General features: G+C 44.0%; 4 protein-coding genes across 8 annotated transcripts; 1 reads left to right on the top strand and 3 right to left on the bottom strand.

Annotated features, from left to right (window-relative positions):
- Positions 1-3: 3 nt before the first annotated feature.
- On the bottom strand, positions 4-10,457 carry LOC115771872 (protein winged eye). 2 transcript variants are annotated; one of them, XM_030717754.1, is made up of 11 exons: positions 8,991-10,457; positions 8,773-8,919; positions 6,583-6,717; positions 6,330-6,446; positions 3,918-5,994; positions 2,786-3,356; positions 2,466-2,724; positions 1,623-2,194; positions 1,376-1,555; positions 1,153-1,314; positions 4-1,081 (listed from the first exon to the last, which is right to left on the bottom strand). In XM_030717754.1, exons 1-11 carry the CDS (start codon positions 9,577-9,579, stop codon positions 818-820), a joined length of 5,073 nt encoding a protein of 1,690 aa, XP_030573614.1. In that variant the 5' UTR covers positions 9,580-10,457; the 3' UTR covers positions 4-817. The 2 variants fall into 2 exon arrangements, with proteins under 2 accessions (XP_030573614.1, XP_030573615.1); XM_030717755.1 differs by having other exon boundaries at positions 1,623-2,224; positions 3,918-5,961.
- A 125-nt stretch (positions 10,458-10,582) lies between these two features.
- Positions 10,583-12,123, bottom strand: LOC115771877 (E3 ubiquitin-protein ligase RNF220). The gene has a single exon (XM_030717761.1). The coding sequence runs from the start codon at positions 11,914-11,916 to the stop codon at positions 10,741-10,743; it is 1,176 nt and encodes a 391-aa protein (XP_030573621.1). The 5' UTR covers positions 11,917-12,123; the 3' UTR covers positions 10,583-10,740.
- A 111-nt stretch (positions 12,124-12,234) lies between these two features.
- On the top strand, positions 12,235-18,288 carry LOC115771880 (transmembrane protein 47). Of its 4 annotated transcripts, none has more exons than XM_030717765.1 (7): positions 12,235-12,540; positions 12,606-12,815; positions 14,714-14,789; positions 14,846-15,032; positions 15,095-15,244; positions 15,312-15,374; positions 15,438-18,288. In XM_030717765.1, exons 2-7 carry the CDS (start codon positions 12,610-12,612, stop codon positions 15,596-15,598), a joined length of 843 nt encoding a protein of 280 aa, XP_030573625.1. In that variant the 5' UTR covers positions 12,235-12,540; positions 12,606-12,609; the 3' UTR covers positions 15,599-18,288. The 4 variants fall into 4 exon arrangements, with proteins under 4 accessions (XP_030573625.1, XP_030573626.1, XP_030573628.1 ...); XM_030717766.1 differs by lacking the exon at positions 12,606-12,815 and adding an exon at positions 14,346-14,616 and having other exon boundaries at positions 12,239-12,386; positions 15,438-18,285; XM_030717768.1 differs by lacking the exon at positions 12,606-12,815 and having other exon boundaries at positions 12,239-12,386; positions 15,438-18,286.
- An 864-nt stretch (positions 18,289-19,152) lies between these two features.
- Positions 19,153-26,713, bottom strand: LOC115771829 (endoribonuclease Dcr-1). Its single transcript, XM_030717709.1, has 6 exons — positions 25,845-26,713; positions 24,256-25,775; positions 23,634-23,930; positions 21,923-23,504; positions 19,723-21,860; positions 19,153-19,657 (listed from the first exon to the last, which is right to left on the bottom strand). Exons 1-6 carry the CDS (start codon positions 26,647-26,649, stop codon positions 19,247-19,249), a joined length of 6,753 nt encoding a protein of 2,250 aa, XP_030573569.1. The 5' UTR covers positions 26,650-26,713; the 3' UTR covers positions 19,153-19,246.
- Positions 26,714-26,759: the final 46 nt, after the last annotated feature.

Below are 26,759 nucleotides of genomic sequence, written 5' to 3'. Positions count from 1 at the left end.
ATTGATATATGTGTGATTATAGATAGGTTTGATTTTATATTGTTTTTTGTTTTTCTTTTTGTATCTTCCTTGAATAAACGAGCTGTAAATATTCAACACATTCTTTTGCTTGTTTTTATAATTGTTTGTTTTTGTTATCATCTATGCTTATTCTCTTGTTCTATACACATCAACATCTGGTTTTGTTTTGCTATCACATTGAATTGTTACATTTATAGTAGTAGTTGCTGCATGTTTGCCTGCTTAAAATCTTTAAAACATGTTTTAAATTTCATCTGAAACATGTAGGTATACATGTGTATCTGTGGGCTGTGTATTGTGGATTGTATATTGTGTTGCGTGTTGCATGTTGCATGTTAAGTGTTGCTGTGTCTGTGAGTCTCTCTCGGATGCACACAATTGAGGAGCACACGTTTCAAAATTTTTAAACATTTTCTGAACATTAAACTAAACTTTTTTATCTCATCGTCATAATAAAAAACACGTGTTCAGTTTATACAAATCAAATCTTAAAATTGCCTGCGCTTCTGCTATACACTATGTTAGTGGCTGTTGCTTAGTTCCTTGATTTCTCTCTCTTTTTCGCACATCTCGTCCTTTTTTTTAGATTTTCTTTTCTTTTTTTTTGTTTACGATACATTAGTCACTTTAAAGTATAGAAATAATATGTGTATACATATAGGTATATATGCTTCATCTGTTCCACGTAGTGTAAAATATATGTATAACGTATATATTGTATATATATATATATATATTTATATAGATTTTGTATGCACTTCTGCTATGTCTATGTCTAAGCCTATCCACGCCTCGCTTAATCTTCTGTAGTAGTAGTTGTAGTAGTAGTATCCTGCAGCTCTTCGAGAGTTGGAATATCGTCTTGTAGTTTCAGCACTTGCAACCTTGGGTTATAGTGCCCGGCTAAATAATATGTATCATTGTTATCATATATGGTTTGATATTGCTTCGAATCGGCGCCGAACTTGTCAAAGTAATTAACAAACTGGAGCACCTCGCACCGATGTGAAATTGTCTGCACGTCGTTCTCATCCTCATGTGGCGATTCAAATAATGCACCCTGTAAAGATAGATTAATATTTGAACAAATATGAGTATTAACGCCGATTCCGAATCTAGAGTTTATCTTACTGGATATTTCAATTTTGGACAGCCTGTGGTTTCCTCCGGATGATAGAACCACGCCACACGCACCACTCTGTTGCCAGCGGTCGTCTCCCACATAGACTCGATGCGCCCGATGTAGGGGCGATCCGGTCTACCTGTGGATAGAAATACTGCACAGTCCCCGACCTACAATAAAATGAAATAATTAATGTCCAGCAATTTATAATTTGATGGACATGACAGTTACCGTAATAGTCTCCTTTCCCCTTTTGATTGTTTTGTAGAATTGCTTTCTGGCGCGCCCCTTGACGCCCGCCTTTCGGTAGGCGGTTCCAAACCAACCCCACAATTGCCGCTCTGGCAAAAAGGCGGCAATTTTGCTGCTGCCCTTGGAGTTGTTGTGCTCAACCAGATCATCGCCCTTGACCTAGACCGTGAAAAGAAGTTTAGATATTAGAAGATATTTCAAAATCCCACATCGCTATAGGCGTTACCTCATCGGATACCTCGGACATTAAGTTGGACGTTGTCTCTTCCTCCATGTCCAGCTGCTCCGCCTTTACTTTAATCTCTACCTTAACACGTTGCGCTGGAGGCGCAACAGGTTCAGGTTCTTCTGCTACCGGTAACATTGTTGGTTGCAGTTCCTGAACAGTCGTCATATAATCCTGCACTGGTTCAGCCTCTTCGATGGCATTTTTGCGATGATGCTTCTTATGCTTTTTACGCTTCTTGTGCTTATGGTGTTTCCGGCTGCCATCATCCATGCTGGCGCCATCCCCGGCCGCAACTCCTTCAGTTCCGCCATTTTGGAAGCCGTTCAACTCAACAGACTGTTCAATGCCATTCTGAGCCTTCGTTAACTTCTTCAGGCTCTTCTTGAGGCGCTTCTTTTCGCTGCGCTGTGTGAACAGTTCCATGGTGGCAGCCAGCGAGGTTGTGTTATCGCTGCTCATGCTGAAACCATGATGGCTGTGCGATTCCTCACCACTCGGCACGCCAGTATGCTCCTGTGAGGAACCAGCGCCACTGTCACCACTGCGCAGTGCGCCACGCTTCTGCTTGCCTACAGAGTAAAGGGGATTATCGTTGTACTCTGTATCATGGACGAGGCGGGAACGGGGACATAAACGAATCAAGGGAAAACGAAAACAACAGCCGTAAATAAAGAAGTCACAAAATAGGACAGTTGATGAGGAATAAAGCTCCAATCGTAAGTATTAGATTTTAAACTTTTTAAAATTGTTACATTCACTGGTTATTCAAATCTTACGATTTTTGGCTTTATTCCCCAAAAAAAAAAAAAAAAAAAGATGATTGTTTCTCGCACAACGCACCGGCAATGGGATAATTGCTTAGTAGCAGACGAATGTTTTTCAAGCGGATCCTGCCGCTGTCGCCGTCATCAAACTCCACGCTGACAAAGTCTTGTGGCGTCGTTGACACCGCTGACGTTGCTGATGCAGCTGCATCTTCAGTTGGCTCCGATTCGATGGCACGACCTGGATAAAGGCAACGATACTGTTGGCTCCAGTAGGCACAGAGTCGTGTTCCAACTGGCACACTATCAACGCTCTTGGGTGCCACTTCGAGAATCTGTGTGAGAGCAAAGATATAGATTAGCCGAGATGGTTACCACAAGCTGCTTACGACTCACCGTATCTTTTAGTATGTCTTCGCGCGACATGACATGCGACTTGTTGCCGCGTTCGCCATCTAGGGTTATGGCATAAACATCTGGCGGTCGCAGGGGTTTCATAACTCCCGCATAGAACAAGCCGCCCATGTCAGTTAGCACACGCGTCTCATCGCGGTACAAATGATCACTGGTCAATTGCAGCTCGGCATCAACGGCACTGAGTCGCCTCTTTGCTTCCGTGGCCAACTGAGCATCGACTGCGCTCGTTTTCAGCTTGCGCTCCTTACGCGCCGCTGACTTTGTGCTACCCGTGAGCGAATGTTTGTGCGAGGAGCTGGAAGAACTGGACGAGGTAATTGGAGCAGCGGCAACAGCCGCATCTAGAGCACTGGGCTCCAGACGCACAAACGACGATGTGCCTGGCGAGCTGCTGATCGGCAAGGTACTAGGCTCCGCCTGTGGTTGCTGCAACAACGGCGGGGGCGGTGGAAACGAGTGCGTCTTCTCTGGGAAACGCAAAAAGCTGGACGCCTGTAAGTTGCCGCTTGAGAATTTGGGATATTTATAATCTCGCAGCGGTGAAGCAGTGCTGTAAAAATAATAAGTTGAATATAAATTTATATATATTTATATTATACCAAACCCCTAGTAAATGCCTCCCTTTTAACGTTTAAGCTCCTTGTAACTTATTCATACCAAATTAGATGTCTCTAGCACTTATAATCTACGATATACGTTCTATAAGTTCTGAGATGGACGCGTTTATACATACGGACAGGCAGACATGGCTAGATAGTCGTGACTCTTGATGCTTTGCAAGAATATATATCCTTTATGGGGTTGAAGATGCCTTATATTGCCGATGCCTGCCTATTACATACATTTACGCGAAACTTTTACAACATATTTAACAATTTTATTTGAGATCATGGTTTATCGTCTAGCTTGATTTAAGTCCTCTTCCCAAAATAAATTCCAAAAAAAGTATTGTTCTTAAATTCAAGAATAGCTAATGCTCCTATGAAACTACAAACGCACAAAACTTTCACAATACAAAAACGATTTACATGTTTGAGACCGTTTTGGTTATGGCTTGTCCTCTAAATTATACTTTCTAAGCTTCCAACTCAAAGCAAATGGAGAAACTTACCCCAGGACGCTAGAGAGAGTTGAGCCGAGCGTCAGCTGCGGCTGATGTAGGGGCTGTTGAATTGGTAGCGGCTGTTGCTGTTGCTGCTGTTGTTGCTGTTGCTGCTGTTGTTGTAGTTGTTGTTGTTGTTGTTGGAGCAGCAGCTGCTTGGAGCACTTCTTCTTTTTCTTGTGCTTGGAAATCTCGTCGAGCTTGCGCTTCTTTTTACGATATTGCCGTGTTATATCCGCCAGACGCAAACGCATGCTATTGTCCATAATGCTGAAGACTTCTTGGCCAAAGCGCTGCGCATAACTGGGATCCATGGTGGACAAAGCGCTGCGCAGCTGCGATTGCAACTCCTCATCCTGCAGCTGAACATCGTCCTCGGCCAGCAGCGGCTGTTGTTGCTGTTGTTGCTGTCGACTTATGCTGTGGCGGCGCTTCTTTTTGCTCTTCTTGCTGCAGCGCGAGGATTTGCGGCTCTCCCCGGACACAGAATTCGACTTGGAATGTTTGTGCTTCTTGCGTTTGGCGGGCGTTGGTTCACTGGCGGCTGCCGCAGCGCTGGACGTGGTTGGCAACTCAATGCCCTGCATTGAGGGAAACGTTGGTGAGGTATGCGACATTTGTTGTTGAGGGCAAAAACCCAACGCCGATGCTGGCGGTACACAGCCAAATGGGCTATTCGCTTCGATGACTGGTGTAGCCATTCGAGGGGAAGGTGTGCGCGATGTGGGTGTGGCAAATAGACTACTACCCTGCACCACCTCCTCCTGTATGCGCTGCTCTGCCAATGCGCACAAAAGCTTCAAGCCGCCCAGCGGCTCTGACTGCGTTCTCTCCACTTCCATCAATGGCTGCATCGGCGTAGGCTCTACTGGTAGAACTTGCACGACTTCATTGTGCTCCACTGGCTCCTGTTTGACTCGCAACAGAGGCGTGCTATTGGTGCTGATGTTTGAGAGCAACAGCAGCCCGGTCAGATCCTCCGGCGCCGTCTGTTGTTGCGCCGGCAGCTCCTCCATGGGCGCTTCAATTTGCTCGCCGGCATTCACACTGGCACTGACAATGTCACTGGGATTCGTTTGGGTATGGCACTCGTTTGGTTGGTTGACGTGTGTATGGGCATTGTTGGATTCACTGGGTTTGGTCAGCTCGAGCGGCATTTGTGATTCGCACACCTCCTGCGTCGGTTTGAGAGGGCACGAAGAATTCTCATCCTCGCTGCACACGGGCGTATCTGTCTGTATGTTAACGTCTTGCATCTGTGGCAGCAACGTGGCGGCGCCCAGACGAGGTGGTGTTTGCGGCGTTAGTGGCGCGTGCAACTTAAAGTTAAGCGCAGCCTCATCACAGGACGTGGGCGTGTCAGCGGCAATGCCAGCAGAAGTTGCACTTGCACCATGCATAGACAGATTAAGAAGCGCCGGTGTCGGTGTACTTGGCGCCGTTTGGAAGAGTATTTGATGCGGCACTGGCTGGCCCAACGGCGTTGCCGTGGGCTCCATGGTCGCCGAAGTGGGCGGCGTAGGCAGACGCATTAGATTCAGTGCCTGTTGCTCGTTGTCGCGTGCCGCTTCCGGCAATGGCAACGGCTGCGCCAAAGGGTATTCCTCCAGCTTTAAGCCGGTTGGCGGCATCAATAACGAGCTCATGGCCAATGGCTTGGCTGCCATCGCCGATGGCTGAGCTGCTAGGCTAAGAAATCGTGAGCTGCTAGTGGAGCTTAGGCTACTGCTGCTGCTCGTGACGCCAGCGCCGGCGGCAGCCAGGCTCAGGTTAATGGTGGAATTGGTCGTCGTGGTGCTGGTCTGCTGATTACTGTGCTGGCACAGAGTCGAGTTGCCCGTGGCGCTGGCCGTTGCAGCCAGGTACAACTGCAGAGTGGAGGCATACGGAGATGTTGCGCCCAAGGTGGAGTGGGTGCCCATCGAGGGGAAGATAAAGTTGGGTGACGGCTGCAGCGCAGCGGCTGCGGCGGCTGGCCCGGCACCGGCTGTTGCCTGCGGTATATAAGCTGACGGCCAGACAAAGGCCGCCGCTGCCGCCTGCTGGAACGGATCTGTGGGCGTTAAGAGGGGAAAATTTGATATGCCTGCTGTGCATAGTCGAGTTTCGTTTTTTTTTTTTATTTCAGTATATTTTTTTTATGGATTTGGAGTTGTTGTTGTTGGGGGGAGGGTGGGGAAGAAAGCGGAGTTATAAAAGCATGAATTAGTTTTTTCTCGAAATTAAGTTAACCTAGCTAGGATGCGACGATACAAGCATTAGTGGCAAATGTCACAAGCGTCGCTTGTTGTGAGTCATGAATGCGTATATAGAAAAATATCTAAATGTTAACTATATCTATGCACTGTATATATAAATATATATATATATATATATGTGCGTCATGCAGATGTTACTTAGACGATGAAAAGAGAGACTTACCAAGCGCTGCTGGACCGGCGGGTAGCAGCACCACCTGACCGCGACTTGCCTCGCGTGAGTATTGCAAGCCCACCGTGGCGGGCGACATGGAAATCACTGATTCAATGGGCAATGCATCTACAAACGCAAAAAAACAACAGAAATGCAATAAATAAATAAATAAATATAGAGTGGGTGCGAGTTGTGTAAAGTCACAGGCGGCGTGGGCGTGGGGGTTAACTACTAAAGTTATAAAGAAAAAAAAAGAACTCACTTGGATATTGCCAGAAGGTGGAGGGCGCCCTGTTGACACCAGCGGCGCTCAGGGCCAGTTCCTCGGCAGTGGCCGTGCCCGTGGTCATCAAATCACCGTTTCCCGTGAAATACAGATTTCCGCAACTGGTGGCGCCTGCAGTTACAAGTTCGTATGAATGCACAAAACACCGGATCAGAATTATAATCTTTTAAATATAATTTCGAAGAAACCATCGAGCGAAAAAAAAGTTTTTAACTTAACAGCTCAGCGTTCAATTATTTAATAAACTTTTTGTATTGCACCACATCAGCTTTACAGGCCACTTTCGTGTGTATGTCTGGTTGAGAGAGAAAGCTGTGTGTGTATGTATTCGTTAAATATTGCAATGTCCTTGAACTATGCATTTGGCGAGCCACCTACCTCACACCCACTATCAGACACAACCCACCAGCCTATCGAGCCAGCAAGCCACTGAACCATCATCCCTTAGCCAACGGCTGAATAATTTTACAGAAATTCGATTAAAGCGTACACGACACACTAATTGCATTACATTAAGGGGCTATTAAGGACCTCAGATTGATGTTCGGCCCAACAAATAGTAAAAGGAAAAGCGGAGCTGCCTCAATATGCAATTAGTGCCACACTTTTTTTTTTTGACAACTACCCACTATAATATATACCTATATGCAGTGTATTTATAAAAATAGAATCCGCACAGCCGTTGAGGGCGACTTTACCATATGGTCACATACCCAAACCACTTACGCGTATCATATTGCCTTAACGTTGGTCCTGCTTGATATGGAATGCTCAGCGTGAGCATCCCTTGTTGCTGCTACTTATCCAGCGCCCTTCTCTTCGCTGCCCCCTCATTTGTGCGCCACTGCCAACGCACCACCTTCCAGATTGGTGGACTTGCAAGAACAACACGACCCGCAGCCACCCAAAAGATGTGAACAACATTTTGAGCAGCAACCACCCACAAAAGCGAAAATCAGAAGCAACAACAAAAAACTATCTATGAGTAATCCGACTAGATCTACGCATTCTACGCTCGACTATGACGACGCTAGAGATACGCTATTTCATTTATTTCCTCTTTAGAAGTTTTCAATAAGTGGTTTTTCTTTTTACACAACTCGCCCGCTTCTCTCAGCAGGCTATCGCCTCGGGCTGCGAGCACAAGTCAGAGGGCTGTCACAACAAAGACAGCCACACAATCCACATCCGCTACCCCATCCGCATTTGCAGGCACATCATATGATTTTTGCCCTTTCAATATTTTTTTAGGGTGGTATTTACGTCAAGCACTGCTCTTTCTACCCCCAACTCACTGACGGAATTTTGAAATGTTTGTCGAAATCCTATTAGTGCCATAACTGAGCGCCGTCCACATTGCCAATCGCATCGAGTCACACGCTCCACGTCCGAGCCGCATAATTATGCCGGTAACGATGCCCCAGGGGACAGGCGAGTGGCTAAGCCAAGCGTTCATTAGTGGCAAAAATCTGCGCTATCTAATTCAATTAGAAACTCGAAACAGCTGAGACTAGATTCTTTTACTGCAAATTAATAAATATATAATATATCATACTTTAGTACAACCCCTAACTTGTAGTTGAATATAAGCTATGGCTTTGCTGTTTTTCTTGATTGACTCTTTAAAATTCTCAACAAGTTAAGGCGGCTTTGTCAAAGCGGCAAGATGCGTGCACGTCTAGAGTCGATAGCAAAGTCTGCTGATAATAGAACCGGTAAATTCCTAACATATAAACAATCCGCCCCTTTTTTTGTTGCTGCTAGTTAGTATGTAAAATAAACTGTAAATGATAGGCTAAGAAATAACAATAATTTTCAATTGTTTTAAAATTATCTTCACTAAAGTCGGGTTCGAATCTCAGGTAGATATTACTAAAATGAATATAATACCACAAGTGACTATAAAAAATATTGAGCTTTGCTAGGGTATTACAACATCGCCAGTTCAAAGATAACTACGATTTTACTTCGTGAGAGTATAAATAACCGCAAAACAAACAAATCCGTATTATTATTCTTATTATTTAAGTTGTCAGCTCTACTGGGTTTTCCGGGTTTTTCTTTACTTCGTTATCTGTTTATAGCGAGTGACACATTTGAAACTGATAACCGCATAATAATATATGTAGAACATCAAAGTCCAAAATTGGGATAAGTTAAACTTACTCAGATCGGCGACACGTATGCCGAAACAGTTCATGTCTTTGTTGAGTGGCTGCTGCAACGGCAGGGTGGAGCCACTGTTCAGCGCAGCGCTGGTTGACTCCTGCGGACGTTTGCGCGCCACGGCAATGCCAATGGGCACGGAGTTGCCTGTGGATGGATAAAAATAACAATTATGATTATAATCAAATGGGTTGCTCTTGATTAAGTTCATAACATACTTGTGCTGGACGTGGACTTTTCCAGATCGGATACCTTCGGCGAAGAGGCTTCAATTTTGACCAGCGTCGTCAGCGACGATGCAGACATGGTCTTTGATGTTGCTGATGCCGTTACTGATGATGAGGTCACACTGCCCAGGCCGAGGGAAGTGGAGGCTGTCTGCAGGTGATGCTGCTGCTGGTGGTGTTGCTGGTGTTGCTGCTGCTGCTGCTGCTGATGCTGCTGTTGGCAATTGTTGGAGCTTATCTCAGACACCTGACAGGGCTCACGTTTGATCTGCACAAACGTATACGAGGAGGAGTTGGTCTGCTGATGGTGATGATGATGATGCTGCAGTGGCAATGGCAGCGGCAACGGTAACTGCGCAGCACCAGAGCTCATATATTGCGCGGTGTGTGCGGGCATAGCACCAAACGGTTCCAAATGCAGTGGATGCGCACCAATAGTGCCCAGCGTTGCGGCTGCACCACCTGCCGATGTTGTGGAGGGCACTAGAAATGTTGTTGTCGCTGCGGCGGCGCCAACCGAGGAACTTAAAACATCCGCGCTGCTGTTGCTTGTTGCATTTGTTGCATTAAATGTGGCCATTTGTTTTGGTTGTTGTTGTTGTTGTTGTTGTTGTTATTGGACGTGTTTTTTAAATTGGGAGAAACACTTAAAATTATTGCTTATGGGCTTGAGCCTGGGCTGAAGCTAATGTTGCCATCGCCGACGGCTTCTGCGGCGCATATACTTCACATATACGCACACATATGCGTGCGTATATACATATATTTATATATCTTTCTATAGCTATGTATTTATTTATACTGCTAAACATCCATTATCTGCGGCACACACGCACGCACGCACGCACACACACACAAACACGCACGTACACACAGTCTACATTTTTACGTGTTTATATTTCTCACTCTTTGGTGCAACACTCAGCGGGAATTTGTTTGCATATTGTCAACTTTTATGCTATTTATTATAAATAAATGACATAATACACGCGCCACATACGTATGCAACTTGCAATATCTACATACATATGCATATATATATATATGTATATATTTATATATATATATATATGTTCAAACTGGACCTGTGCTAGGTTCCCAGCAGCGGCGGCGGCGGTGGCGAAGGTGGAGGCGACCGATCCCCACTAACGCAAGCGTTTTAGCGTTGGGTTGTGTCCACTAAAGAATTTCACGATGCGAACCACCTACAAAATGGCATACACTTAACCGCGCGTTTTTTTTCGCGAATTAGTAATCCCTGGAAAAAAAAAGTCCACGGGAGACACAAAAAAAGCAACTTTTCAAGTTTTCACTATGTTTGGCAAGTGACAAACGTTTCCGATACTGACTATCATCGATATTAACATCGTTTCGACGATATGTTTTTTAGATATATTTTATTTTGTATCGATATGTTTAACACCACACTCGATGCTATTAGAGAATAATCGATCAATTAATATATGTATTGGCGCGGCTTTAGCTGTCATTTTAAAAGACTCAGAAAATATTTGCAAACTCAAAACATGTTTAAGAATAATGCTGTTATTGTTTATTTTAAGTTACATAATGCTTATTGTTACGTCACGTATGATAATCATAGCTGTATTCCTTGTTATCTGTATAAATTATATATATATTGTGAAATAAAACTAACTTCAATAAGTTTATAATAAGCTACTTTGCAAACATTATAACAAATCATCATAGTTGTTGGCAGAGTTGACAACTAGAATCCCATTTATAGGTAAATGCGTCTCAAATCTTTTGGCGTGGTTATGGAATTACATTGTGGACAAAGCTTGCGCGCGCCCAGCGTTTGCAGCCAGCACTGCTCACAGTGAACATGCCAGCAGGACACTGAGATGGCGGGATTTTTATAATCGTCAATGCAAATCAAACATTTGAGCTTGCTCTGCGCCTGTTTCTCGTAGAGACGCAGACGTGCCTTCAGGGATTCGATGATCTGCGCCGATGTGCCACTGCTGCTGCTACGAGAAGTGGATGCCGCTTGCTGTCCAGATGTAGACGGTGCCTGGCTGGCCGCGTCATTTATTTCTTCAGTCGATTCGCGGGCATTATTGGCACTGAGGCTGGTCTTGGGCGTCTCATTGGACGATATGAGCCTTCGCACATAGCTGGTAACGTCCGTCTCGGAAACACCCTCTCCAGTGCCATCCTCATTGTCCAGCGGTATAACGTCTGCCTCGCCATATTGTGTCGGTCCATAGATGTGCGTATCATCCTCGTCCACATTGACATCATCCTCATCATCGTTGGCCGCCTGCTGCCCACCATTGTACTTGATGGTCTGTCCCAGATTCAGCGCCCTATAGCCGCCCTGGACGAGCGTCGATACGCGGATGCGCTTCTGTCCCGCCCACTCGTATTCCTCGTACTCATCGCTGTCGTCGTCATCATCGCTGGAATGCCGTTCACCGTTGCGTCCACTGGAGCGCAGGCACTGGTTAACATGCTCCTGTATCTCGGCCTGTGGGAAGTTCCTGTTGCACACGGGACAGCTGCAGGTCGTTTCAGCAGCTTGGCTAGGCGCAGCAGCAGCAACTGTTACTGGCGGTGGCGGTGGTGTGGGTCGTTTGCGTGTGCGTTGTCGCTGCCGTGCTTGACGGTTGCGTTGCACGCGCTGGAACACACTCCATGGCTTGCGCTGGCCGCCCCCCTCAGCAGCGGCAGCAGCTGACTGCGTTTGTGATGTTGTGGTAGAAGCCTGAGCAGGAATGGCCGCCGCTGTCTGTGTGGAACGCAGCTGCATGCCGTGCAATCGCTCCATTTCAATTTGGCAGTGATCGGCCACCTGGCTGCGTTTAATTTTCGCATCGCAGCTAGGACATATAACATCTTCCTCACCGTTGGCGATATTAAAGTTTTCAGTGTTGGGCACAGTGTCAGTTGCCATGTCAAGAAGGCCTGCCTCTAGGTACTTTGCAAGCAAAATAATAGTTGGCCGCCTGGGCGTGAGACAATGCACCACGGTAGGCACTGTTTTTGTGGTGTTTTTCGCTTGGATTTCGTTTACAAACTCAGATTTAAACGTAGTTTTTCTACCGAACGAACTAAATAAAGAGAACAACAAACGCGACGCCGATCTAGGGATGTAAGCAATACAAGTATCATCCGGCTATCGAATAAATATCGAACTACTCGTGACTATCGCACAGCTTGTGGCACCACCTTGCCACCTGGCTAGAAGCAACGACGACCTAAAAAATACTAAACGGGCTGTACAAACATCTTAGTGATTGTCAACCCCTCTGCAAATAATTATTTTTATTATTTTGTTTATGTTTAATATAAAAAAATGCACGTAAAAAACTTGATGAAAATGTAATTTGCAATAGCTGAGCGCTTCCTACAAAAGCAAAACGCGTAAGTGAGAGTTGCTAACTCAGCGATAACGCCATATTTTCGCAGCAGACGAAAGTGAAAAGCTGGGAAAACAGAATAGAGAAAATAGCAGTGCATTATTTTCCCATATCTGTGTCAGAAATAAGATTTTCCAAAACCGACTGTGTGCGTGCGAGTGAGTGCCTGTGTCTGTGTGCGTTTGTGTGATTGTATAGATATTGTAACGTTATTTAACAATAGCAAAATGTCGGAAATATCAAAAACGGAAAAGCAACACGCACAACAACAACAACAACAGCAACAACAGAGCAGCATTAGCATCTATGGCAATCAAATGAACGTCATACCCAATTACACCTTGAGCGGAATGAGCTCCTTTGATGCCGAATCGCTGCCAGATTATTCAGAATTTGATTCCGAATCGGTTACTTTGGACTATTACAAGGAAAGGTATTTAGCAAACGACGACAACATCAACAATGGTGTCAACAATAACAAACACAACAACAACGGCAACCCGTATTTTTTCTGCATTTTTGTTTTGGTTCCATTCCACCCTTAATCTCGCCGCAATAGTTGTTGTTATTGTCGATTTTTGTGCTGTCCCAGTTTCGTTTGCTTGTATGTTTTATTTTTATATTTTTTCCTTGTCATTTTAATACTCATTACATGTCGATCCTGTTGCCATGTCCAACGCACATGCTCAGCAAATGCTCATGTATATACATATGTATGCAAATATTTGGATTCTCTCAATGTTCGGCTAAAAATAGAGCAGACATCGCCGCTGTCTGGCCCCCGTCTGTGCAATAGAATCGCAAAATATTTCTTTGGCCAAATATTTCTTTGTCTAGTATACAACTACCGCCCGCTCACAGTTGCCACCCCAGCCACACCCCCTTCTGTCTATAGCATAGCATTTCCTTAAATGTCTGTCGATTTTGAACACAAGACACGGATGTCAACATATGTTGCACAGTAAAATATAGTCCGAGCGAACACACACTGTTTCCACTTCATTCCGATTGTCTGTTAGTTGAAACTTTTCCAGTGTACTTTCTTGTCATTTCCTTTTGCATAATTAATGCAATGTGCAACGAGTTGCTTGCAGTTTTACGGCTGCTTTCACGAACCGCCTCTTTATCCGAGGACCTTTGTTGTCATCGATGCGCTCAATATTATAACTGTAATGTCGGGGGTTTCCCACGCATTGGACAGCAATGAAAAGAAAGCTTCAGCCCATTTTTTATGGGTAATATATAAGAATTTAAGTCTACAAAAAAGAGTCATTTCAAACTCGGATTAGTTATTATTATTTTTATTGATGGCTCTGGCGACCTTTCCATATTTCAATATTTATTTTTAATAATTAACTTTTTATAATCCAATAATAGTAAACCCAGTATTTTATATTGAAAATTTTCAAGCTATCTCTGAACTAAAAAAATGATTTTAAAACGAATATTGATTATATTTTGTTTAAAATGCAAAAATTAAATAATTTAAGTAAATAATCTAAAGTATTTATTTGTCAAATATATTCCATGGGTTTATTTTAGCGCAGATATGTTTGTCACAAAAGTTGTCAAAGTTTACATAAATTTAAGAAGTTCTTTTAATAACTTTCGTCAACGAAAGAAATCCAAACATAAAAGTCTAAGGTCCTTGGGCGGAATGAATTAAATAAAATGATTGTAGGGTAGCAAGAATCGCCTTTGGCCAGTTGCAATCGCATTTTGATGGTTCAGAAAATTTGGATGAGCCCCTTTCTCAATGCTTGGATGCTTGTCTATGTTGTTTTTGCATGCGCTGCTGCTATTTTGTTTTTACAGCTGATTTGTATGCGCTTGTGTGTATGCTTTTGGCTTTTGTTTTATTTTGATTTATTTTCATTGTGTTATCAGCTACAATTGTTGCACTAATTGAAAATGTTACCAATTCTGTTTCTCCTCCATGCAATCGGTTTTAACAAACACACAGATGTTGAAAAGGCTGCCGCCAGCATTAGAATTGAATTGAAAACGCATTTGAACAATTTGCCGCAGTCGCTGTGCGCTAAGAATTAAGCAATAAACGCCAATTGAATCATTGTAATTGTTATTTATTCCAAGCCAGAGTTTATCGTTACTCCCTTATATACACATTTAGCAAACTAACCAAAAAAAAACATAATCAAATATAAATCGCATTTGAAACGCATTCCAATTTAGTATTTTGCGTGGGCAGACGTTTTGCCTAATTAGTTTATAAGGTAAGTTGGTCCATCATGTACATATTTAATTTGATTTAACACAGCTACATACATATATTACATATATAACTTTATACTTTTTTATTAAAAACAACAGTGTACTACGTCCAGAAGCGGACAAAATGGCGCCGACAACGACAATTGAAACTATAACAATCACAAGGCCCCTCAAGGTGCGTATGGTTGCTCTCAGAGATCTCTGCTCAATAATCCAAATCTAAATTCGCAGGTGATTGCATTTATATGCGGAGTCATAGTGGTGGTACTGATGATTATGGCTTTGGCCTCGACAGATTGGCTAATGGCTGCCGGCTGGCGGCAGGGCCTATTTGTGCATTGTATTGAGGATGATTCAATGCCGCCGCTGCCATTCAATATACAGGATCCACCAGGCTGCTATTGGACCCGCGATATTGGTATTCAGCTGTAACCAAAATCATGAGCCAATCAATGTTTTTAACAACTAACTTCTATGTAGGCTACATCAAGGCAACCGCTGCGCTTTGTATTATCACATTGATAACGGACGTCATAGCCACAGTGCTGACTGGACTGGGCCTTAAGTCGCAGAATCATAATCTTAAATATAAATTTTATAGAATAGCAGTGCTAGTAATGCTCGTTTCATGTAAGTCGCTAACCCAATCCTAATTTAACTAAATACCCATATTTGTTACGATTTCCTCCAATTACAGTATTGGCCGTGCTGTCCGCTCTGATTGTGTATCCCGTGTGCTTTGCAGGCGAACTCACAATGGGTAAGCAGGTGCACTAACTGGAAGATACTTATGAAGTTCATTTAAAATTTGTATTTCCTGCAGCGAATCGACGCGTTTGGGAGTTTGGCTGGGCCTATGGCGTTGGCTGGGGCGCAGCAATTTTCTTGTTTGGCGCGGTGGTTCTGTTGCTCTGCGACAAAGAATCTGAGGAGATCTACTATAAGGAGAGAAAAATTGTACATGAAAACCAAATGCGCGCCTAGGCAAGGCCGCACGACCTGCCTGACGTCGTTCTTTAGACATAAGCATCTAGCAACCAATACACACACACATACACACACTCACACACAGACACACTCACAGACGTATACAAATTTCAATTTGACTCAAGACTCAAAAACAAAGAACTCGATCAAAATAGTAATTTTCGTCAAAAACTTTAGTTAGACTTCTGATTACGTCCATCATGAACCAATTTAAGCCAAAAATGAAACCAGAACGACTTGACTTTCTTCTCCCCATAGTACTGGGTGTTAGTTAAATAAGACTTGTTTTTTTTTTATTATTTTATTTTTTTCTTCATAAGTTTTCCCATACTACTGAAAGGTAGTTTTCCAAAACACACATACACATACGCCGCATCTGACATATAATGAAATATATATACACCAAATCGTGTCCAATCTATCTACCTACCTACCTATATAACAACATAATGATATATGTATAATTGCAATTTGTGTCAGCGAGTTTTACAAAATTGTAATTTTTAGTCTGCTCTTTGGCATAAATGTGACGAGAAAGCACAACAAAATTGTACTAAATGTACACATATTAAACATATATTTAAAAAAGAAAACTATTCAGCTACATACCAGTCGTATACCTAGAAAATTATCATAGAAATTCATAGTCGTTTACACATGTAATCCTTCCAGATATGTATGTATGTAACCTTACTATAATCGATCCATACTCCCAAAACGAAACAAATATTTCGACAATACTACATCGAAACAAAATGTATGTGAACTTTATTCAGTTATTTTCGTACAAAAATTTTCCTCAAGTAAACAGTTTAAAAAGGCATTGCCAGGCAGATTACGTATTTTTCTTTTAAATTTTGATTTATATAAAATGAGTTTGTTTCACTTGTATTGTGTTGTGTGTCAGTGCTCCCTAAATACCTAATGTACTCGAATATACATATTTTTGTATTTTAGCCACTCACCTTTTGTATAATACTTAAACCGTCCCGTCTACCACTCAGTTCACTTTGAATATTTTCTTAAGTTAATATCGTATATGCAATATTTTTAACACAATTAATTTGGCAGCTTGTTTTTTAAAGCACAATTGTAACCGCAGCTTAATTTATTTTTACATTTTAATTTATAATTGTACATTTGAATTGTGTTTTATGCTATACTTACATATCAAATCCAATTAAATATAATAAACACGTTTCTGACAACTTTTGTTAAAGTATACAAATGCATTTTTTGATAGATGCAAAAATATTTATAATTTGATATGAGTTATTAGGATTTGCTACAAACTTTGGCTTGTTAAACATAGTTTCCTTTTCTTTTGAACTGTGTTTTTGATCATTAACCATTGTCATAATCAATCGCAATTATTATTATAAACTCATCGTAATTTTCCAAATGTTCTTCAGTTGCAGTTTGTTTCCGTTCTCCAAAAACGACAATTGACAAAGCAATTAAAAACAATAAGAGTTTTAGGTAAAAAATAAACAAAAAGGCAGCAAATGCCAGCAAAATGAGACGTTAATTACAACAATACAAAGATAAATACACGTGCATTAACATTCATATATAAAGATGACATTGAACAAATCGTAGGCAGGAACGTGCGGTGAAAAAGAAAAAGCGAAACGAGAAAAAGAAGCAAGAACAATTAATAACGAGTATGAAATTAACAATTATACCAAACAATTTTAATTAACTAAACTATTATTAAGTAAGGTTAACGTATGCAACTATTATTAAAAAACACAAATTCAAAAAATATGTAACTAACGAAACAATTATATAGTGTACTCAAATGTGAACTTTTAAGAAACGTTACAATTTTTTATTGCAAAACGAATGCAAAAAAAAAATTAGCTATTAAATAACATGAACACACATAGAAACTAAAATAAAACGTTTTAGTTTTCCCACACATTATTAACAAATCAAAAACAAATACGAACCAATATATGTTCAATCATTACAACTTTTATGAATCATTGATAAAACAAATAGTTCATATGGCAAGAAACAAAAAGAGAACGTATCAAATTTATTGCTAGTGATCGTATATTCAATAATATTCACTTAGCCACATACTTATATGATAATTACGACTTATGTATTTGCTAATATTGACAGTTATCAAGAGCGTATTTGACACGGCGAATATGTTTTACAAATTCTCTATACCCACCCATGTGATTAACTCGGTTATAATGTAAATACTTTTGGCCCAAAAGTTCAGTTCTCATCAAATCAAAGTTAACAAAAGTTTTTGTTTTGTTTCTTATACCAATATGCATGCATATGTTTATGAAAACTAGATTTAGTTCTCATTCCATAATCAAAATCTATTCAAATGTGTACCAACAAAATACATAAACCACTAATTTAACGGAACTTTAATTACATCCAATATGAAGATTTGACTTTTGCATTCATTTTTCTTGGCAGCATGGCCGCTAGCCCAGCAAATATTTTCAGTGTTTCAGCTCACATTCGAAATTAACATAAATAACCAATTAATGTTCGGTTCGTAAAAAAGGTTTATCAATTCTGTGAACCCATGTTTGGGTTGGAACCTGAGTTCGTCTAACTTCGTTCAATTTGCAATAGAGCTATTAAATTATTTATATTTGCATATTTTTATTAAACATTAAATTAATTAAATGAATCATTTTCAGAGTTCTGAAACAATCGTTAGCGCAATATCAAAACCTTAAAAGTTTTGCAACAAATAAAATATCCGTTTTTTTTAATATGGTTAAGTTTAGTTCAACGAATCTGGATTAGGTTTCGGTTAATTGTTAATAATAAATTGGGCATCGAAGAATCAACTGGCTTGAAGCTTTCGTTTTCCAGGTTTTCCATTTTTTCCCCATTTAAATACCATGTTCCTCATAATATTTTGTAAAGGTATTAACAAAATCTGTTATGGTTGGACGATCCTTGGGTTTGAGTTTCCAGCTGTTGGTCATTAGTGTTTCAAGTGTTTCGGGATAGTCCATTTCGATCTTGTTCAATGGTGGTCGATTCCCTGCATTGGCAATAGCCATTGGTAGGAGTAACATTTGGTCACATACAAGTACTCACCTGCTTGGACGTGTTGAACGATGGCTAAGGAATTCGAAATATTTTCGTACGGCTCTTGGCGCGACAACAATTCCCATAATGTAATTGCCAGGCTGTAAATATCACAGTAAAACTTATAAGCCTTACCATTATACAGCTGCAAAAGTCGTTGTTCTCGTTCGGCTCGCCGAACATTTAATACCCTTGCAGACCCAACCTTTTCATAATGCTCCTAGTGATTTGCCCGTATCTAAGAAGTACAGGGAAAATAGTTAATGCAGAGTATGGTCAAGGTATCTTGATCCTTATTTCCGACCTATCGTTCCTATGGCAGCTATTTGATATAGTGGTCCGATCCAGCTGTTTCCGACATATGGATAGTAGAGAAGATGGTAATTGCTGGGTGTGCTCAAGATGTGTTAAAAAACAAAAAAAGCTTTTGCAATTCTGCAGCATTTGTTATTTTAAATACTATTATTATCGATATTATTATTATTATTATATTATTGGAGCATTTATGTAGTATATATGTACATTGTGGGTACCTACAACTAAAGTTATTCACAACACAGCGCCACATCTTTAGTCTTTTTTGGCTATCAGGCCCTGCTTCTTCAGCTGCCGTAGTGCACACTTGGCAGCTGTACATTTGGCTATTCGGTAGTTGCGTCCAATGCCACGGAATGTGCCCTTGCAGAAGACATCGACAGTGACGCGCACGCGACGACCATCGGCCAACTTCTCGGGTTTACCGAACTTGGCCGTCTCCGGTTCCAGCTCGAGCAGCTCTCGTATGGGTGATTTTGGCACAGAATTGCTAAATTGCTCGATCTCGGGCTTCATCATATTGCTATATACCTGCCACACCACATCCAGCGACATATTCGAGTCCAGAAAAATGGCACCGGCAATTGATTCGAATACATCACCCAAAGCCTTGGGTACCTCAACATCTTCAGCATCATCGCACTCCTCCTCAGAAAGCAAATAGTACTGTAACGATATCCGAAACTATAATCGTAATATATGACTGTTGGTGAGTCCGTTAAAGTTCTTACCTCTTCACTTATGATATGTCCATTTTCCTGCTGAATGCGCACAAAACGATCGATGACATCGTTAAGCCCAGGTGACAGATGGCGAAAATACTTATGGAAGCCATGCCGCACAGCCAATGACGCAAATATGGTATTATTCACTAGCGCCGAGCGTAGATCGGTTAAAGCACCTGGCGAGTGTTGGCGTGGATCTTCATACAGATGCCGCGTTATCAAATAGTCCAATACGGCATCGCCCAGAAATTCGAGACGCTGATAGCAATCAGTCAGGCGGTTGGGTGTATAACTGGCATGCGTCATGGCCTGCAGTAAATAGGAACGATCGCTAAATTTATAGCCTAGGCTGGCCTCGAATTCCTCAAACCCACTTAGCAACTGCTCTAGCTCGGCATTAGCATTGGGTGCAAAATGCAGAAGCGGACTGCGCGGCGTTGGCCAATCACCATATACTGTTATCATGTTGTTCACATCCGGCTTGGTACTGCCTGGCATACGTTGCTCAATGGCTGCTGCTGTCGGCTCTAGTTTGTAGGGCAGCACACGAACTCCCAGCCAAGCCATGAAGAGCAGCGCCCCGCGAGGCCCACACTCGATTAGATAGGCGCCAATAAGCGCCTCCACGCAATCGGCTATGGATTTGTCTGGTATGCTGTGCTGCGAGACCAGGTTGTACGGAATGAAGCAACTGAAATCGTTCGTCTCGTTGGAGTCGTCTAGGTTGGCGTTCTGTGTCAGCTGTTGCGCAGCTGCGGGTTGCTCCACGCTGCCGACTAGACCTAACGACTCAGCCTTTTCACGCACCATCTCGCAGATTTGCACGCTGCTTAAATTCTTGATGTCTAGCAGATCGACCAGTTTCCAATGCTGCGTTGGTATTTTAGCCTCAATCAACGCCTTCTCCAACTCCTTGGGCACATAGTAGCAAGGCGGCAGCCAATTGTCATGCGGCTCAAATTTTGTGGCAATCATATACTCGCCCAGTCGCTTTCGTCGCCCCAGCCGATACAAATTCAGATTGGCTACCTGTTTAGATCGCAGATGGCTTAGCTTGCCCTCGTGCACATTCTCATAGGTGATGTACAGGTATGTGGTAATGGCGTATTTAAGGAACGAATCACCTATTGTCTCCAGGCGCTCCAGATTGATGCCATCGTTGGCATTGGACATTGTGAGAGCCTGCAAAATAATGCTAGGGCTTGGTCCAGGATGTCCCACCAGGTCCGGCTGATGATCAAAGCTGAAGGCGTCATCAGGACTGCCCGTTATTTGCTTTTCAGTACGATGTGGAGCGCAATCTTCATTTTTTACTAACTCTTGCTGATACTCCAGTCTGAGCTGTTTATTGTCTAAGTTCAGTCGGTGGTGATCGTTGTAGTTATCAAAGCTATCGCCACAGCCCATAACGTTGTAAATTTCATGCTTGTGCTGCTGCAGCCACGTAGCGTTTAGCTCAACCAAGTCCGAGAGCTGAAGTGACGGTTTGCTGGCAAGCTTGACCAGCATTTCCACCTCCGGCACGTATGGCAAAAACTCTTTTAGGAGCTCCAGCTGCAAAGTAGACCCACCCTTGTCAGCTTTCGTTGCGCTAACTTCAGTGCGCTGTAGCACCAGCTCTTCGCCGTGTGGTACTAACATGCCGCTGCTCTCAATCTCTGATTTGAAGCGCACAATGGACTGTTCGTAGTTGATACTGTTTCTGTGCTGTGCCTGCTCGAAATTGTAGCCAATGAGAAGATTCTTTGTCTGCTGGTACTGGCGTTCGTTGGCATTGGTGGCTTGTATAATGGACAGCTGCTTCTGGCGCTTTTCCAGCTCTTGCGCTGTTTCGATGGTCTCCGCCTCGTTCTTTGAGGTGAACTCAATGCGACCGGCAACGATGTCATCACTATCATCATCTTCCGAGCTGTATTGGTAAATCGGTCCCACATGCTCGTCATCATCATAGCTAGAGCTGAGTGAGTTGTCCGAGTCGTAGTAGGCGTACTTGGGTTTTCCCTCTACTTTTGCAGTATTGCCAATTCCAGAGCCACCATGCGGCTTTCCTGTGCGCTTTTGTCCAGGCGCTGCTGACTGCTTAAATCCGCTGCTGTTGCTCACATCCCAGAAAGTGGGTGAACCGTAGCGCGTCTGCTGGTCGCCTGCAAGTGAAATCAATAATAAGTAAATCGGTTGACGGAAATAGAGAATCTTGCACACTTACAGAACTTCACATTGGCGGGTAGCACAGGCAGAAAGTCCTCATCCTCCTCATCCTCATCGCCATCTGAGTAACTGGCAATGTCATCGGCCATGTCATTGGACCAGGTGCCAATCTCGATGAAGTCATCCGTATTGCCCAATTGTTCTTCGCCTTCAATAACTAGCTCATTAGCGCTCTTGGTGGCTTTCTCAATGCTCGGCTCAGCCACCGTCTGTTGAGCAGCATCATCTACGGCTTTGTTGATTGCCTCCATGCTGTCCGGATTCTGCTTAGATTCGCGTGATTTTTTCAACACCTCCGACAGGCTCCAACCAAAGTCTAGCATGGGCCACTCAAATTGGTCATCGTCAATCTGTTGCCGCCCCAGGCCAAGATCGGCAGAGACCTGTTTCCGAATGTCGTCTGCCAGCAGCAGCCCGTTGATGCGGTATAGGATACAGGGTAAGCAAACTGCTGTGCGCCATAGGGATGCCGGAAACGGATGTACTGTGCACAGTTCAGGCACTAGGATCTGCTTCTGTTCAAGATTTTCCCGCTTGGCACGCTTCGTTTCCTCCGAACTGGTTGGCAAGGCCACGCCCTTACGATTTACGTAACGTGGCGTTAGAAAATTTAAACGTGCACTTGTGTGATCCACGTCGAGCAGCGGCTGTGCCGCATTCTGTATGGTGAGGCCATATTTTACCAGATAATAATGCTTGAAGGTGCGATAATTGTCGCCCGGAAAGCAGCTGAGCGGCGATAGATGAGGACAGATCTCGGCAACATAGAAGTACTGCGGTTGATCCTGGTTTCGGTACCAGGGCATGACGACAGCATCTTGGAAACGTTGCGCCTCAAAGGGCTGCGCCTGCCGTTCTCCATCCGGCACTGGCTGCGGCATCAGGTTCCCAGTGGCTTGTATGAGCTCCAGAAATTTCCAATCTATAATGCGGCTGTCCTGCTCCGTTCTTACCGTTGGCACAATGAACACACAATTTTCGGTGGAATCCGGATCGAAGAGCATGAGGAACTTTTGCAGGCGTAGCACATTTGTGAACGTATAATTTAGGAAGACATTGATACAGCTAATCTGCTCTTGAGTTAGCACAATACGCTCGCGTGCGAGCTCCAGCGATACCTTTACTTCGCCAGATCGTGTGAATATGGAGAAAGCGCTCAGCTTAGGTATGCGTTTCATTGTTAATATACCAAAGCCTTGCCGCGCCTCCTCCGGTGGATAAATCTTGCGACCACGGGTGTTTTGCTCCTCGGGTATGGGACACTGCAGTGTTAACTGAATAAAGTACAGAAAGCAGGGAGCCCCAGCCACTGGGCGACAATCACAGAATTCCGATGCAATGCGCTTATAATAGTATTGGCGCCGTTTGGTGGTGCCTGGACGTGGTTCATCGTTTTGTTGCACTATATGCTCATCCTCCGGCTCCAGTTCGAAGCACTCCCAGTCCGGTTCCAGAGCGCGAAAGCCCTCCTTGCCAATGGGTTGCAGCTGATCATCTAGTTCCCCGATCTTATGCAGCTCCACACAGGCCTGGAATGCGGCCAGACGTCGTGCCAGAGTTTGCGTGGGCATTGGAATACCCTTCAAATGCAATTAAATTAAGCAGAAATTTTGCAAAATTGAAATTTTAATAAAAAATTTAAATATCCATTACCTTATAGGACATGCTAGACGATAGACTTATTATACTATAAAACCTCATACACTTACAACAATGTCGTGCTTCAGTGGTGAATTGATAGGCAGGCGTAACGTATACTGGTAGAGGATAACGCCTGTTCGTACGGAACGGGCACAGCGCCACAGAGCAGTTAGCTTGGTAAAGGTATCGCTGGGCAGGCGGGCACAATACTTGTTGACCAGCGCGATGGCAGTACTCAAATCTACAGAGGCGCCCGTCGACAGCTCGGGCCTGGGCTGAAAGGCGGCAAGGCAGCTGGTGAATCGCTCTGCTTGTTGTTGCTCCACTTCGGCTGGCTCCGTATTAGCGCATTTCGATAACAGCATCTATAAAACAAACATATTATTAAAAACAAGATGTAGCACAACCCGTCCACAGCAGGGGGCTAATGCACAAGAGATATGTCGTTTATAAAGCCGCGGAGCTATGATGCTTTAAAACGATAACATCTCGCCATGATCAAAGGCGCAGCTTTGCCGTTTTTAAAGACCAGAATTTCGCGAGAAAATGACGCAGATAAAATGTACTAGACGGACATATGTCGGCGCACTTATACCGGTATTTCTTTTATAGCTCTTAGATTCTCCTAACCTGATGAAGAATGTTCTAATCTGTTTAGCAATTTTAAATACCTTGATACGTAATGTTTACCTGTTCGATTTCACGATATTGTGCCATTTGATGCACTAGTGCCTGAGTAGTGCTCCTCAGAGTGTCCGACGCGACGGAGACGTTGACCTCCTTGGATATGGCATCATCGGGCAATGCGGGCAGTTCGCATTCGAAGCGCTGCTTGGGTCTACGCTCGGCGGATCTGTCACTGGGCGTGGTGTTGGTCAAGCTCATGGCGTCGTCACTGGAGTTGCCGCCATCCAACACTGTCGGCACCTCATCCTGAATCTCCTGAAGCTTTATGTCAGAAGCGGTCGGCGGTTGATTGCTAAACACCTCCGGGTTAAGTATTTTTACCGTTCCACGAGCTGTGCCGAAAGTATAAGGATCTGAGGCCAGAGAATTGGGCAATGCCGAGTCGTCGGAGTCACTGTCCAGCTCCTGCTCAGCAGTATCACTAATCGTGGCACATAAAAATCGATGACTTTGATCGTTCAGCTGCACTGTATCATTAGTCGCCGCTGCAGTCGGATCATAGCTGGGTGCCACAAGCATTATGTGGTAAGCGGGTGCGGCTCGCGCTCGTCCCTTGCATTGCACATAGCTGCGGTAGGTGGTGGGTGGATCCCAACGCACTACCAGATTGCACTTGGGCACATCAATGCCCTCCTCCAGCACCGAGGTGCCAATTAACACATTACAATCGTGCATTCGGAAGCGTTTGAGCACGTCTTCTTGCCGCCTGTGCTCCTGTTCAGCCTCTTTTGGCTCTGTCGCGGGATCGGCCACGCGATCTGTGGTGTACTGGCAGCGCAGGAACTTAAGATCCGGGTCGCGTCTGCTCAACTCTGCAAGCAGTTCGAACAGTACGCGTGCCGTGTGATTTTGATTGCAATAGATAAGAGCGCAGAGGGTCTCGCTTGTATCGTGCTGGTGCCGATTGTGCCGCCGTGTGTGGGCCCGCCTTCTAGTGTGTGGCTGTGCGTTGGATTTGGATTTCATTGTGGGCGGTGGTGGAGTCACTGAAACCGGCACTTCAGTGCTTGTTTTCGCTTGTTCCTTATCTGTTGCTTGGATCAGATGCCGTAAATTATTAACTATAGAACGCGTAGTCCCAAGCTGATCATCTAGTTGCTCAATCACTTGACACTTGGTTTTCAGTGCGTGCGATAGTTTATTAAAATCCGCTTGGTCCACTTGGTGGCGCATCCTACGCAAGCCATCCGTCTGGGTGTGTGCTTCAGCTGGCTTGAAGCAGCGGAGCACTCGCAGCAGTCGTTGCACCTTGGAGCTTGAGTAGCGCTCAATGGTGCCAAGTGGATCTTCGATGACTTGCTTCTGGAATGTTTGCTCGCAGAGCGCATTGATTTCTACTAGCGCTGTGTTCACCAGGCAAAAGAGCAAATAGTGGCGTTCGTGTGGAGTCTTGACCTTAAGCTTTTCGTTGCGTTGGTAAAAATGAAGAGCGGCGCGTTGCGTGCACCAGGGTCCCATTTCATGGAGTACAGCAAGCAGGCCGTCCAGCACATTCAGCGGGTCCAGCTTGGGATCGGGAATATCTGTAGTATTACAGATGATTCATTTATTTAGCTTGGGGCTTGATCAAAAGCAAGTCCATCAATACATACCCTTTAGGTCCTCCATAAACTGATCGGTACCATAGATCTCAAAGGGATCATAACGATGATCACTTAAGAACGATTTATGTGTAGTTAGAATATCGACTATCACGCGCGACAGCTGATCCATCTCGAAGGGCGCACACTGCACAATATACTCATGCGGCTTGGCGCAGTACCTCAGCACCGTGACAATGTCACTGGCCGTCTCGATGCGACACAACATTTGCTGCTCCAATGTATCTAGCATGGCGTTAAGTTCTTCCAATTCGCAGTCGGCGCTATGCAAAGGGCCGGCCAGGCCCAGTATGCGAGGTCTATCCGATGGCTCTGCAGGCAGAATAAAGTCCTCAAAAATGGGCAAAATACTGCGATAGACAGAGCTGTCGTGACAATCCTCAAGCACAATAAGTTGAATACTGCTTAGAAGCAGATCCCCAGATTGCAGCAACGACAGGAAGGTGCTTGGTTTGTGTATGCTGACATGGTAGTCGGTCCAGCAATGATTGGACGGCACATACTGATCCGGCTGCTCCTGCCACACTTTGAGATCAGTGAGGTGTGTGAGCATCGTGTACATGGACGTGGCCTCAGCATCAATCTGAGAGCTTAAGTACACGCTCACCTTACCATTCCGGCGTCCTGGTCGGGAGAGCTCCTGCAAAAGCTTTAGTGCTATAAACTCCTTAGAGCTTCTGTGGCCCAAGCAGATGATGGTGTTGCGCTCAAAGGCGGACGCCAGAAGCTCCACTTGAAAGTCGCGTGGCGTGAATACCGTGGTATGCAGGTTGTTGTCGCACCAGTGGAACGCCATGCTGACATTTGTATGCAACAGACCCGGGTCAACTGCAGTTCCACTACAACTGGAATTGGTGGGTAATCCACAATGTGGAAACGCCGGCTCGGGTGCTTTTTTGCATCATC

The sequence above is a fragment of the Drosophila novamexicana genome, unplaced genomic scaffold (genome assembly GCF_003285875.2).
Source record: "Drosophila novamexicana strain 15010-1031.04,08,12 unplaced genomic scaffold, DnovRS2.1 tig00000108-arrow-pilon, whole genome shotgun sequence".
Classification (NCBI taxonomy): domain Eukaryota; kingdom Metazoa; phylum Arthropoda; class Insecta; order Diptera; family Drosophilidae; genus Drosophila; species Drosophila novamexicana.
The sequence above is the reverse complement of the archived record's forward strand: the minus strand, read 5'-3'. Positions and strand labels throughout refer to the sequence as shown.

What these genes read in the sequence shown, in the direction of transcription:
- LOC115771872 (XM_030717754.1), bottom strand. Translation starts at nt 9,579, where the DNA reads ATGGCCACATTTAATGCAACAAATGCAACAAGCAACAGCAGCGCGGAT. An exon ending in CACCTTCTGGCAATATCCAA is followed by an intron (nt 6,447 to 6,582) that starts GTGAGTTCTTTT and finishes TTGCGTTTGTAG; the next exon opens with ATGCATTGCCCATTGAATCA. An exon ending in ACTCTCTCTAGCGTCCTGGG is followed by an intron (nt 3,357 to 3,917) that starts GTAAGTTTCTCC and finishes TTATTTTTACAG; the next exon opens with CACTGCTTCACCGCTGCGAG.
- LOC115771877 (XM_030717761.1), bottom strand. Translation starts at nt 11,916, where the DNA reads ATGGCAACTGACACTGTGCCCAACACTGAAAACTTTAATATCGCCAAC.
- LOC115771880 (XM_030717765.1), top strand. Translation starts at nt 12,610, where the DNA reads ATGTCGGAAATATCAAAAACGGAAAAGCAACACGCACAACAACAACAA. An exon ending in CTATTGGACCCGCGATATTG is followed by an intron (nt 15,033 to 15,094) that starts GTATTCAGCTGT and finishes ACTTCTATGTAG; the next exon opens with GCTACATCAAGGCAACCGCT. An exon ending in GCTAGTAATGCTCGTTTCAT is followed by an intron (nt 15,245 to 15,311) that starts GTAAGTCGCTAA and finishes CTCCAATTACAG; the next exon opens with TATTGGCCGTGCTGTCCGCT.
- LOC115771829 (XM_030717709.1), bottom strand. Translation starts at nt 26,649, where the DNA reads ATGGCGTTCCACTGGTGCGACAACAACCTGCATACCACGGTATTCACG. An exon ending in AATATCGTGAAATCGAACAG is followed by an intron (nt 23,931 to 24,255) that starts GTAAACATTACG and finishes TTTGTTTTATAG; the next exon opens with ATGCTGTTATCGAAATGCGC. An exon ending in ACCCGCCAATGTGAAGTTCT is followed by an intron (nt 21,861 to 21,922) that starts GTAAGTGTGCAA and finishes TTTCACTTGCAG; the next exon opens with GCGACCAGCAGACGCGCTAC.